Source organism: Salvelinus alpinus, chromosome 19 (assembly GCF_045679555.1).
Source record: "Salvelinus alpinus chromosome 19, SLU_Salpinus.1, whole genome shotgun sequence".
Classification (NCBI taxonomy): domain Eukaryota; kingdom Metazoa; phylum Chordata; class Actinopteri; order Salmoniformes; family Salmonidae; genus Salvelinus; species Salvelinus alpinus.
This window is the reverse complement of record NC_092104.1, coordinates 34840805-34858628: the sequence shown is the minus strand read 5'-3', so window position 1 is coordinate 34858628 and position 17824 is coordinate 34840805. Positions and strand designations below refer to the sequence as shown.

General features: G+C 40.9%; 1 protein-coding gene across 1 annotated transcript in view; it reads left to right on the top strand.

Annotated features, from left to right (window-relative positions):
* Positions 1-272: 272 nt before the first annotated feature.
* The window catches only part of bin3 (bridging integrator 3), a 36448-nt gene continuing 18896 nt past the window's right edge, over positions 273-17824 (top strand). The window contains exons 1-5 of the mRNA XM_071353182.1: positions 273-429; positions 5825-5873; positions 8385-8425; positions 13775-13836; positions 16382-16518. Of these exons, the coding sequence (XP_071209283.1) occupies positions 422-429; positions 5825-5873; positions 8385-8425; positions 13775-13836; positions 16382-16518 (297 nt within the window). The 5' untranslated portion in view covers positions 273-421. The remainder of the gene's footprint in view (positions 430-5824; positions 5874-8384; positions 8426-13774; positions 13837-16381; positions 16519-17824) is intronic.

Below are 17824 nucleotides of genomic sequence, written 5' to 3'. Positions count from 1 at the left end.
CCATATAGATATACTATCTCCATGCTTCCACATTTGAGCTGAAATCAACAGAGACCAGGACGAAATCCTCAAGGTCTAGGATCTCTTTTATTTCTGATCTTTCCTTGATTTGAGCTAATCTATCAGAAGCATAATTTCGTCAAATGTATTTTCTAAACTATAATATAACATTTAAAACTGAAAAAATGACATTCTGAAGAGAGAATCCCACAGAAATAGTTTTATCTCGATCGATATCTTATATCCATGTTACCCAGTGCAGGCCTTTCTGCTTTCCGTAGTTAAAATCCCTTGACCCCCACGTGAACACAAACTACCGTAGCCACTTCCTGATTACTTAATCTATTATTTTGTGTGAAAGGGGATGAGGTTTGCTGAGAGAAAAGCTGCCCATTGAAACTGGATTAGAAATTCAGACAAAATGAGCTGGTATGTATTTTGATAAAACAGCTAGCTTAACGAAAGACGAATTCACCTTCAAGCTAACAGTTTGCCTAGACAAGTGACGTTGTGGGGGTTAGCGACAGCTCAATTGTTAACGAGCGAATTTAGGCTGTGTGGTTTAGTTTTCAGTAAAGTAATCTAGAACTGATCAACTTTTTACAAATATATTATACAAATTAGCTATGTGGCTAATGTCGTAATAGATATAGCCAATAGTATGGGTCCAGTTGCCTTGCAAAATCGTCAACTCATTTTCAAACGCTAGCATAAGCGCACCTAGCTAGCGACCTAACGTTAGCTATCTATTTACATTAGCAATCTAGCTACCTTAGCAAGCTATCTGTTGGCTTGCTTACTTCAGCTTGTTAGAGTAAGTAAGCAGCTAACTAACTATTAACTAATTTAGCTAACCTACCATCTAGTTAGCAGATATCGTTTCGTGCCAGTACTAAGAAACGTTAACTAGCTAAGGAATTTAAATCCGATGTTTACATGGTCAACTTTGGAGTTACATTCTTAGCTAACGTTCGCTAGCTAGCTAGGTAAGAAACGTTACCAGCTAGGCAGGAGGAACTTGCTTGACACCCACCATTTCACCGTAGCCTAAATGTGTAGATACCCTTACAGGCTATACAGAACAGTACATTTTCCATACACATTAGCTAGCCCCCACTCCTTCAGACCTGTCTTTGATATATGTAGGGGACTTATTGGGTGGAGATCTTTGGTCGTTTCTTGTGCTTCTGTGACTGCCCCCCATTTGCATGGCTATAATGTGCCAGTGATGAAATAATCAAGATAGCGTCACACAGCTGAGGCTGAGGATCAATAGCTGGCAGGCCACGCTTCCATCAGAAGGCACAGCTGAGCATAAGGTCCAGTCCAGTGAAAGAGCCCTTTATGGACTTTGCTGACCGATGCATTCCAGTCAGGCCCTCACTCTAGCTTCGATGACGTGAGTGATTTGACTCAGGGGTCATCAGAACAATCACACTCCTAATGTCCTCAACCAGCCGTCTGTACTCCATGCAATAGCCCCAGTTAATTGTATCCCCTTGCCGATGGCGTACACATTTGTAGTTCCAACGTATTAATTTGTTCTAGCTGTAGCAGCATAATTTCTGTATTTGTATCATGCAGAGCCAATAGCTGTGATGGTAAATAAGACTGTTGTTTCTCTGGGCATGCATACGTCTAGACTAGACTAGAGTGACGTCTGTAAGGAAACAGCTTAGTCCTTGATTCTTGAAGAATATAATTTATAAATGCCTCATAGCTGAGTTCAACTGTCCTACCACATCAGAATCCAAAATATAAGCTTGCTTTAATCCAATGTTTGTAAACAATGTAAACACTGTATAGAAACACACAGTCATAACTATAATTCTGATATCATGGTTGGTCAGTCCTTGCATCCGTAGCTCGGCCTGAATTTGAGTTGTTACGTTTCTCCAGCCCTATCCCTCAGCTTTTTACCAAAACAGTGGTGGGGTGCCTGCTTTATTGTTTCACCTGCAGTTTGCCCCTTTAAGCAATAGGCCTACACCTAGCCAGGACAAACGTATTGTCACGATTTTACTAACCTGATAAAGTAGAATCCTGTTGGAAAATGTTAAGTACCATTTATATTCCCAAAACATACATTGAGATTTATACGGTTGCTGCTTCCTGTTGTCATGGCTTTTTGATGTAAAACACTGGTTTTATATGTCCAAATACATAATAATGCTACACTAAGTGTATTTCTTCCTACTTTAACATGGAGAGAGTTTTAAAAAAAATGCTCCTAAGCAAAATATAACCAGGCACCCTAGACTAGACGGTTCATAGGGTCTGTGCAGCAGGCTGAATATTTGACATCCCTACTACACCATCAGCCATATTGTTGTGTGGACCACCGTAGAACTCTGGGAAAATTGGGACTATTGTGCTTAATTTTAAAAGAAAAAAGTTAGGGCTATAATTGTGTAAGGATATTTAGGCTAAATATTAAAAAATGAAGGGCTAAGACTTTGTCTTTAAATTGGGCTTTGCCTACTCTTTGATTAATGAAGTGAAAATATGCCTTATGCCTATAAGTTTATTGACCTATAGGCTAAGCACTGTATTGCTGTTTTGAATTCAAGTATTGGAACATGTCCAAAGATGCTAAACATGATCATTTTTGACCTGATATTTATTCTATAGAATAATCCCCCAAAACATGCCATCTTATTTCTCAGTTGTTGAACCTGAAATCTAGACCTAACCTATTGTAGTTTGAGCACAATGTTGTGCTGTTGTTGTGCTTGGCGTGCTGTAATCACTCTGCAGTGTTCACTTGGACTAATAAGCTGCAAGTCTGTCCATAGGAGAGAAGGTTGTGCTCTCTAGTTAGCCTACCTAATGTAGCTCTGTGCAAGCCGTGTCTTTCCTGCCCTTCTTTGAGTAAGTCATGGGATCAGGGCTTATTGCTAACCAACGTTTCTAAATGTACAGGCCTCTACTAAAATGGCACAGTGTGTGAAGAAACATAACAAACGATTCCCACAGCATACACCATCCTCCTTCCTCTACCCCTCTATATAGCCTACCATTCTCTGGATCGCTTTGGGAATTTGAGCAAATAAGGCAGTGTCCACATAGGCTAAGTATACTTATTAACAACAGCAGTCTATGACCTATTGTCTTACAGTGGGCTAGATTGCATGTTCTACTTGGCCAAGATCTTTTGTATTGAAGGATTAAAGATACAACCTAGGCTAGTCAGGGTGTTTTGCAAGAGCTCTAGCAGGCCTTGTTGCCTTAATGATCTTCCCTTCTTTATTGGAAAGTTACTGCATGTTTAACAAACAGTTGACATATCATAATAGTCCTTGCGAAGTCTCCAGATTGTTGCTCAGATAGTTAGGCCTAGTTACTGCCATAGTGGTCTGGTGATGCGTTGCATGTAGTAAGATGAGTCACCCTGTGGACCACAGGAATTTCAGTGGGTGACAAAATGTAGTTTTCCATGATGGTGTTGGCTCATCAGAAGTATGACATAGGTGAAAGTATGTTTTCCTCCTGAAAGCAGCCATTTCAACCTTAGAACTTGGACTTGATCTGATATGACACAGTGGTTTATGAATGGGATACATTCTTTTTTTTCTTAACATTGCTTTACTCTAGGAGTCAGAAAGGGAATCAAAAATCATATTTCTCCTAGAGCTTTACCAGGGTTAGTTTGACAGGGACTTAATACTCCCTCCTGTCAGTGAAAACAGCCTTTCTGTTGTAATTTGGATTAAGCCAATTTTACTGTTGCCTCCCTTGGCTGTATTGGGATTTCTGATTGAGCCGTCATCTAAGGGAACTGCCACACACACATCAGTGGCGTTTCCTGGTTGCACAACGCTGCCCTACCTCACACCCTCTCCTTTCTATCTCATTAGTCTACACACCTTTCTTTTGACGCAGCTGCTGCCTCACTGAGCCTGTCAACGGCAACCGTCCATCATGTGCCTTGGATGTTGTTAGTTTCACATCAATGACATCCTACAGCCATGTGCAGTGGCTATATAAAGACAAAGTTTTCTTCCTCATGGATTCTCCATCATTCTGGTGATTTAAGTAACAACTTATGTAGCGAGACATGGTTTAGAAAGTTGGTTTCAGGTGGATAAAAAACTGATGACATTAAGAAAAGATGCCATTACCTATCAAAACTAGCATCAGATGTCACAGTGTAGGTCTATTTTACGTATCAGCGTTTCCCCTTGGATTTTTTTCAGCAGTGGTGGCAAGGGTAGGGGGATGCATTAGAGGTTACCACGGGGGAGTGATAATTAATATCTTATCCTGTCAAAATGTTTCCCTTACTTTGTTCAAAGTTATATAACCCCAGAACTTTCGGGTCCCATCCTGATAAAAATCATTTGTGCTAATTTTTACGCACAGAAATCAGAAATAACTTCCTCCGTTAGCCGCTCGTCTGTCTGTCCCGCGCTCTGTGTGTGAGTAGCCATAGCAACTGCTCCATTTGGCAGCTGCTCAACGCTCACGAGACAGTGCCTGCCCTACACACAGAGCTGATAACAACCACATTACGAGATTTTGGCAATGAAGGCAGACCTTATACTTACCCAGAGTCGGATGAACGCAATTCCTCTCTTGCAAGCTTCGTCATTCACTGACCTATGTTGGCATCTGAGGTAAAGTAGTGACTGTGCAGTGATGCGTGAGAGTGTGCTGATGATAGGGGGGATGGGGGAAATGACCATTTTATAGATTTTTATTAAGTAAACTATATTAGGGCTACATTATTTTTTTCATCAAATTGTATTGGTCACAGACACATATTAAGCAGATGTTATTGCGGGTGTAGTGAAATGCTTGTAAGAATAAGAACTATTTATGTGCTGTTCGTTCCTGTGGACTGTCGATCCTGTCCCGAACTTGACTCTAGAACTTCACTCCCATTCCTGCCGGTATCCCGTGGGATCTGCGGGAATCCTGTTCCCGTGTCAACCTCTAGTGTGCATTGCTACTAGTGTTAGCGCAATGACATGCTAGCTGTTCCCATAGACTTCCAGTCATTTGAGCCAATGACTCCATATAAAAGCTTGTCTCAGACTTAAATATATATCCTTTTTTTTTTTTATTACATAATTTTTGGCAGCAGTGGCATGAATTTTATTAATATAGAGGAAAATTGCATATGGATGTAGCCTAATGCTTAATCTAACCACATAACCATTACACCATTAATACAATTTGGGAATCTTGAAATCTTCTATCAAACGATGAGTAGGCTAACCTTGGATCTTGTCATCATACTGGCGTTGAAGTTTTTAATAAACCATAGGCTTAGGCTGTAGACTGACTGGGGGCTGTAAGGAGTGCAGAGTGATGCATTGTGAGCTGCCTCTCTGCAGTCTCAATTCACAGCAATCTGTCAGGCTATGGCCATTATCTCAAATCAAATCAAATCAAATGTGGGCCTGTGTTTGATGTGGGCCTGTGTTTGATTGGTGGGGGGGGATGCAGGAAAGCCACTAGGAGCAGAGGGAACTGCAACTTCTAATTAGTGATATCCGCTAGCAATGGAAGCCAGATGTGGTGACAGGAAGTCAAGGCACAGGGCTCCTGAAACGCACTCCACAAGGCCAGGGGTTAACAGCATTGCATTTGGCTGGCTGTGACTTAGCCATAGGATACACTTGTTCATTTGGTCCCACTTCACAACACATTATTACCTACCAGTCAGAGTACCTGTTGTGGTCTACCAGCCCTTTAAAAATGCCTCTCATTTCAGTTAAATGTCTGTGTTTGGATGTGTTAGATTGTCTTTGTGATGTGCAGAATGTGGTTGTACATGTATGTGTCTGTCCCACCAATTGATCATTTTGTCTGCTTCTAGGATGCCCTTCAAGATTGGACAACCAAAAAAGCAGATTGTTTCCAAAACAGTAAGTGTACAGTATTCTCTCCTCTCCCTGTCCCTAATTTACAAAAACGACCTAACATACCAACATAAGAGCTTCCATTAGTGTTGCACCTTCAACACCAATGAAACCAGACAATAGATAATGAAATCATGTATAATTTCGCTAGACACTCTCTACCAGGCTTTATTTAGCTTGTTGTTGTATAGAGGCATACTGGGATCTTACAACAACTCACTGTTTTACTGATGCGTGAGTGACTTTCAGACTGCAACAATCCAAGCTTGATATTTGTACCTCAATGGGCTAAGGCTAGGCACTCTGGCCCAACCAATTAAAAATAGTCATTTGCATTTTGTTGTTAGAAATGTATGCTATGTGTTTTAAATATGAGTGTCCTTCTGACGAAGACTGAAATGCCGTGGTGGCTCTGGAAGAGGATCGACATTTTCTTCTGGAAGACAAATTCAGGTTTAGCTTTTAAATGGATTTAGCTTTGAGGGAGAGCACCCCTATCCACACACTATACTGGGCAGTGAAGGAGTTAGGCTTAATTCGTGTCTTTGTGGCCTGTGGAGTGACTCCATAAACCTCACACAATGTTTCAGGTCCCACCGAATTTAATGGACAGCAGTTACCCAGCTTCTACTTCCAATTATTGATTCTCCAAAGGAGCCTATAATCAGCACATTCAGAAATGTTTTTAAAAAATGTGGAGGAAACCTAAAGGAAGACCCTCATCCTGACCAACTACATTTTTAACTTGTTACCCTTGGATTTTCAGAAATATCTTGATATTGTATAAGGCTTATGAGTCTAGGTTCACAAAATGAGCATAGTGTACTAGAGGTAACCATCAGCAAATTGTCAGAGAAGTTACTGTACCCTCATCAATGAACCTGGTCAAGTGAGTCTGTGGGGTGTCAATTTGTCCAAACCATATGAGGGGGCAGAGGTTGCTGCCAGTGAGTGGGCACCCTCCTTAGGGAAAACCACTTCCACAGTAATTTGTCTGACTGTGGCCCAGCAGCGGCAGACAGTAAGAACAGGCTCCTGGGCAGCTTCCTGTGACATCCCAGGCCAGACCCAGGGAGTGGGCTAGAGTACAGGGAGCCCTGTGGACAGCCCTCCCTCCGGTGACAGACTGGCAGCTGCCTGTTTATCCAGAAGCCCACAGAACCACAAAAAAGGAACCCCTGCTACCTCCATAATCAGCGCTGGCCTGTTCAATCAGTCTAGTCTGATGTGAGGCAGAGGAGGGTGTGGGCTTTCAACCAGACCTCTAGAACTAAAAACATGAAACAAATTAGAGGAACTGGAGTGACTTCTAATTGTCCAAGGACCAGGGGGAGCCAGTCTGTGCTCAGATTATGGGTTTATTGTTAGACATTTCCATCGAAAAGGACCCATGAGCACAAGTTCCATATCAAATTGGGTGTCAAATGAAAGCCAAGATTAGGGTTGCAAAGGGAGGGTATATTACTGGAAACTTTTGAAGTTTACCAGTAAACCACCACAAATTTGGTATCTTTCAAGGATTTTAAGTAATCTATCACAAGACATCTAGTGGCCCTTTTGGGTACTTCAGATTATCACAGGTGTCTGTAAATATCTCTGGCCCTCTGTGTGGCCTTATCACATGTAAAATGTCTGAAATAATTCAAAAAAATTGAATGACAAAGCTGTAAAATATTATCCTAAATATAAACCATCAACTTAATGAATACCACCAACGTATTTATTTTACTATGTCTATGTATTTGTTGTCAATGTTTTGGCGTCAATCTGGTGGCAGTTGTGAAAAAAGTAAATATTTGGAAGAGTTGCAGAGTTAATAGAAAATAATGCCATTGTTGATTTGGTGCTTTTTTCATTAATATGGCTATTTTCTCTTGAACCATATGGTTTATCTACTAGAAACTCATAGACAATATGAACACAGATATAAAAAATTAATGCTACTGTATATATTAATAATTTTAAAAAAGTTATTCAAGTATAAATTACCAAAGTTACAGTAGATTGCCTTTCTGTTATTTACCAAAATTACTGAAGATTCCGGTAACTTTAGTAAATTACCAGTAGCTTTGCAACCATAGCTAAGAGCCTATATTTTTGGGGAAATTAAGGCATAGTATGCTCTGTGATTTCCAAACTTGTGGAACATGAGAATGACTTTCATATACATTACCAGTCAAATGTTTGACACACCTACTCATTCAAGGGTTTCTCTTTATTTTGACTATTTTCTACATTGTAGAATAATAGTGAAGACATGAAACTATGAAATAACACACATGGAATCATGTAGTAACCAAAAAAGTGTTAAACAAATCAAAATATATTTTATATTTAAGATTCTGAGTCAAAGCGTAATTCTGTTACTGTGTAATTGACCTGTCTCTCCAATAGCAGGGATATTTAGTATTTGGTAAGCGCGTGTTAGGACTATAATGGAACAACATTGACTGAACAGACTTGAACAGAAAGATGATAATGTTGTATTTAACAATGAGTTTCAATGTGTTTTTACAGGTTGAAAGAGACTTTGAACGAGAATATGACAAGCTCCAAAAGTAAGTTTGTTAAAGATTTAATTTGTGCTCTGTTTCCCATATGTATTGACTGTGCATCAATATTACAGCAAAAACAACAACATTGCAGACGAACACTGAACTGACACAGACTACAAAGCATTATGACTGCTATTTTAAGTGCACATATTCCATTGATTTGTGGAGGTGAACACACATGCGTGTTATCTAAGGGCTTTTAGGCTTCCACATCAACATTTAAATAATTGTTTTCAATGGGAAAGACAATGTTAGACCCAATCTTTCACATCTCTCTTTTCAGACCCATGCAGAACTGAGTTGGGTTACACAATATAGATTGTTTGTGTGAAACCAAGTAGAGAAGTGTTCAAAGCATTCTGTTGCCCAAGACCTTCCATGAGCTAGCACATAGGAGGCCCTCCCCTGCTGTGTGTCTTAGGTTAAAGAGACTCCCCGATGGGCCTGCAGACTGAGTGGGAGCGCTTCAAGGTTTCGTTGAGTAGGAGACATGGCACCACAATATACCTTACACATGATGAGTAAGAGGAGCAGGCATATACAGACGTCTTGGCACTCCCTTCAGATCCATATCAGGAACTCTTAGTGAACGTAGTCTGTCATCTAGCTCTTTGAACTGTTGTTGAATTCAATATTTCTATTCATTTGATTGGAAATATAACCAGTGTCATTTTAAAGACCTCTCGGGCTCCAATTTGGCAAATTATTTTATCATCCAATGCCTTCCACGTTAAGTCTTGCATCTCTAATCCCAAAGCAGTATTTTTCATTTTTTTATACCTGAGATCAGCTGCTAATTCCATACTTCTATGGCATTATACCATAGCAGCAGGGAGTGTAGAGAGGCTGGCTGTTGGCGGCAGTAGAGGGCAAACTGTTGGGGCACCCAGCAGTGAGTAGCAGCAGCTGCTTCAGCAGGCATCCATTAACACCTTGTAGGAACAGACCTCTGGCACACCTGGCCGACATCCAGAAGAGCCCTCCTCAGCCTTCACACTCTCCTGCCCCTGTCAGATAACACAGATTGGACAAGGAAATGGGAAAAGCGTTGTTGTTTTTTCAGTCCCCCTCCCTTAATGAATCCCTGAAAACTAATGTGACAGCAGTCTCCTGGGAGTTGCTAAACAGTCCCTCGTTTCCCTTAATTGATATAATGAACGACACACGATACAGCCTCCGTACTCTCATAATTGCTATTTTAACACCCATCATTTGAATGAATGTGGAGGGATGATTGAAGACATAAATGCTTATATGCCAGAATTTAGTTGACCGAAACATGAAGCAATCCTAGTATTTTTAATTAGCTAAAGGGATGTCATAATAATGTGTTTTATATAAAATCAATGCAATTTGTAATCCTATTGAATGTCCCAGTTCATACAGTGCCTTCTGAAAGTATTCAGACCACTTTACTTTTTCTGAATTTTGTTACGTTACAGCTAGTGATGCACCGATATGACATTTTTGGCCGATACCGATATCCAATATTTTCCTTGCCAAAAAACCCAAAACGGTAAAGATAATCGATATTAAAAATGTTTGCATTCTAATACAGTTAAATAGTTAACACACACATGGACGCAGCGGTCTAAGGCTCAGTGCAAGAGGCATCACTACAGTCCCTGGTTCGAATCCAGGCTGTATCACATCCGACCGTGATTGTGAGTCCCATAGGGCGGGGCACAATTGGCCCAGCGTCGTCCGGGTTTGGCCAGGACAGTCCATCATTGTAAATAAGAATTTGTTCTTAACTGACTTGCCTAGTTAAATAAAGGTTACACACACACACACACCACACTGACCAAAAAGTTATTTTGTTGACAGTTACATACGTCCCCATTACCAGTAAAACATCATCAAACCTATTTTTTTCACTTACTTGCTGTGTGGTTTCATTGTTCAGTCGTTTCAATCTCAACCAGGATTTCTATGGAACGCTGTTTGGGTCTTTGCTATGGAACGCAGTTTGGGTCTTTGCTATGGAACGCAGTTTGGGTCTTTGCTATGGAACGCAGTTTGGGTCTTTGCTATGGAACGCAGTTTGGGTCTTTGCTATGGAACGCAGTTTGGGTCTTTGCTATGGAACGCAGTTTGGGTCTTTGCTATGGAACGCAGTTTGGGTCTTTGCTATGGAACGCAGTTTGGGTCTTTGTGTGTCAAAAAAGAAAATAATGACCAGTAGATAACACTCTTTGACGTGTCAAATAAGCTTGTTGACCAATCAGGACCTGAATATGACTGCACGTCACATAATAATTTGACGTGTTCATACATTTTTTACATAGTTATTACACATTGATTACACTATCACTTGTATTTCATGCCACAACGATTCATCAATACGTATGCTACGATACTGGTAAAGTTGTCTCGCGCACCTACAGTGCTGGTCATTTAAAAAAAAAAAGCTAGCTAGCTCATGGATGCAAACAATGTTCTTCCCCAAAAACATAGCAAAGCAACAATCTGTTTCAGTAGCTATAGTTAGCTAGCTAACTATATAGCTAGTTGTCATCATCTAAAATAACCCTAATTTATAAGACCAGTTTTTATTTGATTTATGGTGGTCGGACCCATCTATGTGAAGCTAGCCACAATAAGGATCAGCCGCAATAGTGGACTTTGCGGTTAGCCTTCAAAATAAAAGTATGGCATACCTCTACTATTTGTATTCATTTGCATCACTGTCAATGATTTTGAAGGCTAATCTCAAAGTCCACTATTGTGCCTAATCCTTATTGTGGCTAGTTTCACAACTGATAACCAAGTCCGGTCGAGACTCACTAGCCAGATGAAGCTAGCTGGCAGCTTATGGGCCACACTTAGCTTTGGGCAACACGGTTAAGTAGCTGGCTAGCTATTTATTTTCATGAACTGAAGTTCAATTTCAATAGGCGAACAACAAGTGGCAACCTAGCTAATACTTGCTCACAAGGATTCCTAAATCATTGCTAAGAATAATGAAAATGACTGCAGTTTCTACTGGTCATTGTTTTCAGGCTGGTTGTATTGGTGCTAGCTAGGTACCAAGCTAAAGCTAGCTACCCCAGAAGTTGCGGTCGAACAAATGATGCTTTATTACCAACGTGGTATTGGAAACACATCGTTCGTGGCCGGTGTTTGCTTGTTTGCAGACTTTTTCTATACAGCTTTGACAGTGCTACTGTATCTTTTTTGACATGCAAAGACCCAAACGGCGTTCCATAGTATGTATGTCTTGAAGCTAACAGCAGTGACGCTATTACTGTGTAACTCCGCTAGGGCAACTTCTGACAAATAGCGCACTTGGTAGTGTGTACCGGTGCTCGACCAGTTGGCGAAGGCCAACATCACTCACGACAGAGAACGGTTGATTGTCAAGGGCAATGAATTCCATTATCTTGGCTTTAATGGATTTCGCCTTTTGAGTTCTCTCGCTGAAATTTTCTTACTCTTTCAAATGACTGCTCGACTTGTTGACTGTTCGATCCACACAGCAGATATTGTGAGCTAGGTTATGAATGCTGTGTTGCACGTGTAGCGCAAACTACACTATATAGGTATGCACGTCAGCTTCAACATTGGCGTTAAACTAGACATCTAGTTCACCGATATATCATGCATCCCTAGTTACAGCCTTATTCTAAAATTTATGAAATACAATTTTTTCCTAATCAATCTACACAAACTACCCCATAATGACAAAGTGAAAACACGTTTTTAGAAATACCTTATTTGAGCTCATGTGCATCCTGTTTTCATTGATCATCCTTGAGATGTTTCTTCAACTTGATTGAAGATAAATTCAATTGTTGGACATGATTTGGAAAGGCACACACCTGTCTATATAAGGTCCCATAGTTGACAGTTCATGTCAGAGCAAAAACCAAGCCATGAGGTCGAAGGAATTGAGCTCAGAGACAGGATTGTGTTGAGGCACAGATTTGGGGAAGGATACCAAAACATTTCTGTAGTATTGAAGGTCCCCAAGAACTCAGTGGCCTTCATCATTCTTAAATGGAAGAAGTTTGAAACCACCAAGACTCTTCCTAGAGCTGGCCGCCCGGCCAAACTGAGCAATCGGGGAGAAGGGCCTTGGTCAGGGAGGTGACCAAGAACCCGATGGTCACTCTGACAGAGCTCCAGAGTTCCTCTGTGGAGATGGGATAACCACCTCTGCAGCACTCCACCAATCAGGCCTTTATGGTAGAGTGGCCAGATGGAAGCCACTCCTCAGTAAAAAGGGGCATGACAGCCCGCTTGGAGTTTGCCAAAAGCCACCTAAGGGACTCTGAGACAATGAGAAACAAGATTCTCAGGTCTGATGAAACCAAGATTGAAATCTTTGGCCTGAATGCCAAGCGTCACGTCTGGAGAAAACCTGATACCAGCCCTACGGTGAAGTAAGGTGGTGGCAGCATCAGGCTGTGGGGATGTTTTTCAGCGGCAGGGACTGGGAGACTGGTCAGGATCGAGGGAAAGATGCCGGAGCAAAGTACATAGAGATCCTTGATGAAAAACTGCTCAAGACCTCAGACTGGTGCGAAGGGTCACCTTCCAATAGAACAATGACCCCTAAGCAACAGCTAAGACAACTCAGCAGTGGCTTCGGGACAAGACTCTGATTGTCCTTGAGTGGCCCAACCAGAGCCCGGACTTGAACCCAATCGACATCTCTGGAGTGACCTGAAAATAGCTGTGCAGCGACGCTCCCCATCCAACCCAACAGAGCTTGAGAGGATCTGCAGAGAAAAATTGGAGAAACTCCCCAAAACAGGTGTGCTGAGCTTGTAGCTTCATACCCAAGTAGACTCAAGGCTATATTCGCTTCCAAAGGCGCTTCAATAAACTATTGAATAAAGGGTCTGAATCCTTGTGTAAATGTGATATTTCAGTTTATTATTTTTTTTATACATTTGCAAAAGATTCTAAAAACCTGTTTTTGCTTTCTCATTATGGGGTATTCTGTGTAGATTGATGAGAGAAAAAAGCAATTCAATCAGTTTTAGAATAAGGCTATAACGTAACATAATTTGTAAGAAGTCAAGGGGTCTGAATAATTTCCGAATGTACTGTAGGTTATTTTGTAGATGTTATTTGTAGCATTCTTGTTGGACTGAGATCCCAGTAAGACTGTCAGTGAGCTCTGTATAGGCATTAGTGATTTGTTCAGGGTGCACACAGTGGACCCTTTTTCTGTACTGCCCTCTGCCTACCCTAGCTGCTGAATGCAAACACATGATCCCACTGTCAGTTTGCTCTGTAGATGCTTAACTATACTTGGACCGATACTTACCAAATGTTAAATGCTGTATTATTGTGATATCCAAGAACCTGAACTGAAAAAACTACGTTTCCCTTATTTTACAGGTTGGAAGATCAGACAAAGAAGCTCCACAAAGACATGAAGAAAAGCACAGAGGCTGATATAGGTGTGTTTTTGACACAGTGTTTCATATTTTGATCAGTCTCTGGAAAAAACATTCCCACTGATCATCTTTGCTATCATGTACAAATCTTCTTTAAATCATTAGCTTTCTCTCATTCAATTCATCTCTTTCACACGCTCGGCATACATTCACTGACACCTTAATTGTTGTTGCCTGTCAGGTTTTTCAGGGACAATGTCTCTTGTGCAATTTTTAAAAATGAGGTTAGCCTAATTTCAGTAGCCCTTAAAAATAAGCAATAAGCAAACATACTTACACTCTTCCTACTCATAGCTTTTAGCTTACATTCTGTTTTACATTTCTGCTGCTAAGAAAGATATTTATTTTTTGTTGGAGCTTTTGGAAATGGAAATGGGTATCTTTGGGAGGAGCAGTAGCAGAAATTTCCCCTGGTAGCGATCTACTCTGAGGGTGGAGAGGGGAAGGATGGGGGAGTGAGGGGCTTCTTCATTTCCTCTGCTTTGTGCTCTGGAATATGGGATGATGCCTCATCAAAGTATCAGAGCTGTCAACATCTTGTTATAATTAATGGATTCCATCTGTTGCACAGGTCCTTTCTCCACCAACTGCCACCAAACAACAAAGAGTGGACCTGCCTGCACAGCACAGTGTGCTCCACACAGCGTTTCATAATGGCAATCATTTGTCTAGTCTATTTAAAGTAAGACGATGAAATTGTGGGCTCTTCTGGGGCAAGTCCACAAGTCATTAGAGATTAATCTTTATAGAGTCAGGATATCACTGACCACAAGCCATTTATACCATTGGCAACACAAATCTTTATTACCTAACTAAAAATAGAACACACTATGGAATTAAAATTGAACTGTCCAGTGAAAATCACACTTTTAAAAGTTCATATTCTCATACCTAAATAATGTTGTTGACTCATTCTGTACTCGTATTTGTGGCCAAAGTATACATTGGAGAAAAACCACTTTAAAAAAAACCACCTCAAACTTGTATCTCAAACAGACAATAAAAAAAAAAATGCTTGCTATTTAAGCAATAAGGCACATGGGGTGTTGTAAATGGCCAATATACCATGGCTAAGGGCTGTTCTTAAGCGCGACGCAATGCAGAGTGCCTGGATACAGCACTTAGCCGTGGTATATTGGCCATATACCACAAACCCCCGAGATGCCATATTGCTATTATAAACTGGTTACCAAAGTAATGGTAAACGGTCTGATACACCACAGATGTCAGCCGAACCACCCAGTTTATAATTCCTTATAGAACATGATGTCATGTTGGCTCATTGGCTGAGTTTGCCAATCAGCAGTCTACTCGCATTAATATTTGTAATGATTGGTATGCGGCCACACCATTTTGTTGTTGAGGTACGCCTACACTATTCCAACACAGAAAAGCTGCTTTTTTAAACATACTTAATTTAAAAAAATTGTAATGTGTTTTTACCCGATCCTCAGAGCTCAGAGGCCTCAGTTGAGTTTGATGTGGTTTTTTTTATTTTACTTTACGTCTTATCAACTTCTCTGTATGTCCCCAGTGCAGCTAATTTATTTTGACAGTGATGCGGTGATCCGATATGTGCTCTGTGTCTAAGATAAAGTGGCAGGAGTGCAGATTAACTGTAATTGGCGTTGGCACTATAGAAACATTTGCACACATTCCCAGTGCTTTTGTGAATATTCATCACAGCAGCCGAGCCCACCACCCCCTCGACTCTCCAACTGATGCTGCTGCTTCTCTATCCTACTTTTCCTTTTTCCCTTATTTAACTTCTGTGTCTATCAAATGCACACAGTGTCAGTCCTGGCATGGGTGCTCACCTCTGCTGCTAGCCATGCCCATCAAGCATGTCTGGGCCAAATAGTCAAACCAGGTCAAACATTAATAATACTGATTGTACATGTAACTGCCAAAATAATGGAAACACTTGAGTAAGTTATATATTTACAAAGTATATTGAAAGCAGGTGCTTTCACACAGGTGTGGTTCCATCCCATCATGCTCAGGGGAAGGCTCATGTATAAAAATTCTGGGCAGGCCATTATTTTGGCTACCATGGCTATAGGATTACAATGCCCCCATCCACAGGGCATGAGTGGTCTCTGAATGGTTTGATGAGCATGAACATTTTGTAAACCAAATAACATGGCCATATCAGTCACTAGATCTCAACCCAATGGAACACTTATGGGAGATTCTGGAGCGACGCATGAGACCGCTTCTACCACCACCATCAACAAAACACCAAATTATGGAATTTCTCATAGAAGAATGGTGTTGCATCCCTTTAATAGTTTCAGACACTTGTAGAATCTATGTCAAGGTGCATTGAAGCTGTTCTGGCTTGTGGTGACCCAACACCCTATTAAGACACTTTATTTAGGTGTTTCCTTTATTTTGGCAGTTACCTGTATGTTTCTCCATTCCTCCGTTCTCTATTCGGTTATCGCTTTTTTTCTTTCTCTCTATATCTCTCCTTCCCATTTCCCTCTTTTCAGGACCAGTTTACCATTTGAATACTAATATTCCCTACCTGTTTTATGTCTTTCAGCGATGTCCAAGGCAGCAGTGAAGATCTCAGGTGACCTGCTCAGTAACCCGCTGTGTGAACAGGACCAGGCCTTCCTGGAGTCCATGACGGCTCTGGACACAGCCATGAAGAGGATGGACTCCTTTAACCAGGAGAAGGTCAGTGTCAGGACCTGTCCGTGCTTCTCTCCCTCTGCCTCACACCACAGCCGAGTCATTCTCCTAGATTGTATTCCAAGTGGGGTGCATCGAAATTGTCTATTGAAACCAAAATATACTATATACTCTTTTAGGCAGGGAGGCCTATACAGTGGTAGAAGAAACCCTCCTCCAGCCTAGCTTTCACAGCTCTACCTATGGGCATTGTATTCAGTATCTTGACAGGTATGCCTCATACGCTCCCCTCTCTTCAAACACTCAAAGGGCAGAAACCAAAAGGGTTTGATTGGCCTAAGTGTATTTTCATCATTGTCAATATTGCATCACTGTGTGAACGAGAAAAAAATTATCTCACTCAAGATCTCTTCTCGTCTGTTGAAAGCGTCTCCAGCAACACACTGGTCTATTAGCTGCTCATCTTTGTCGAATATCAGAGAGCTGTAGATCGGATGCATTTGTGACTCACTAGTGTTTTTAAAATAACTCATACTATGGAATAGCTTCACTTGGGAATGTCACAGGCTGTTTTAATGGGATCTGTTCTCTGCATGATCTTCCCCAGTCCCTCTCTGTGAGCAATTCTACTTCTGCTCTTAGCTCCTTTATGTTATTTGCCATGTGTGCTTCACATATTTGATTAAAATCATCGCTGCAGGTAATTGCTAAGGAAATCATAGGGTTGGCATTGCATGTGTGTTTCTACAGGGCATTGCACTGTGAGAGGCAACTCTGTTAAGGTAGAGAAGTCAGTCACACAGGGAATCACACTGATCATCAAGAATGCAGAAGAAAAAAAATTGTACAAGACCTGATTCTACTATAACTTCAGAGTGCTTTTTCCATTAGTGTGCCTTTGACTAGTTTTCCCAGCATCCTTTTATTTGCAGATGGCTTTACCTTGAGTGACCAATGTCCATCTCTGTACATATTCTGAAGATCTCTGTGAATTCCTTTCAAGCGCTCAACAACAAGGCATTCTTCAAGCAAAGACTAGACATACACCACGTAAACTGTGCTCAGATGTAATCAAGATATAATGTAGTCATTTGAAATGACTGGACAAAGTTAAGTGTGGTGACTGTTTGTGGTTCACAGCTGATGATCTATGGTGGGTTGGTTCTTAGTGGTCTGCCAAGAAGAACAGTCCTTCAATTTTGACTGTCTTTAATATGGAATGTCTTCTGAAGATTGGAAATGAGTAACATTTTCATACATTTTAACATCAAAATCCTTTCAGCTCAAATTCTGGAATCTTTACAAAAGCAGAAGCATTGCCAATATTTTCTACCGAACTGTTATGAAATGT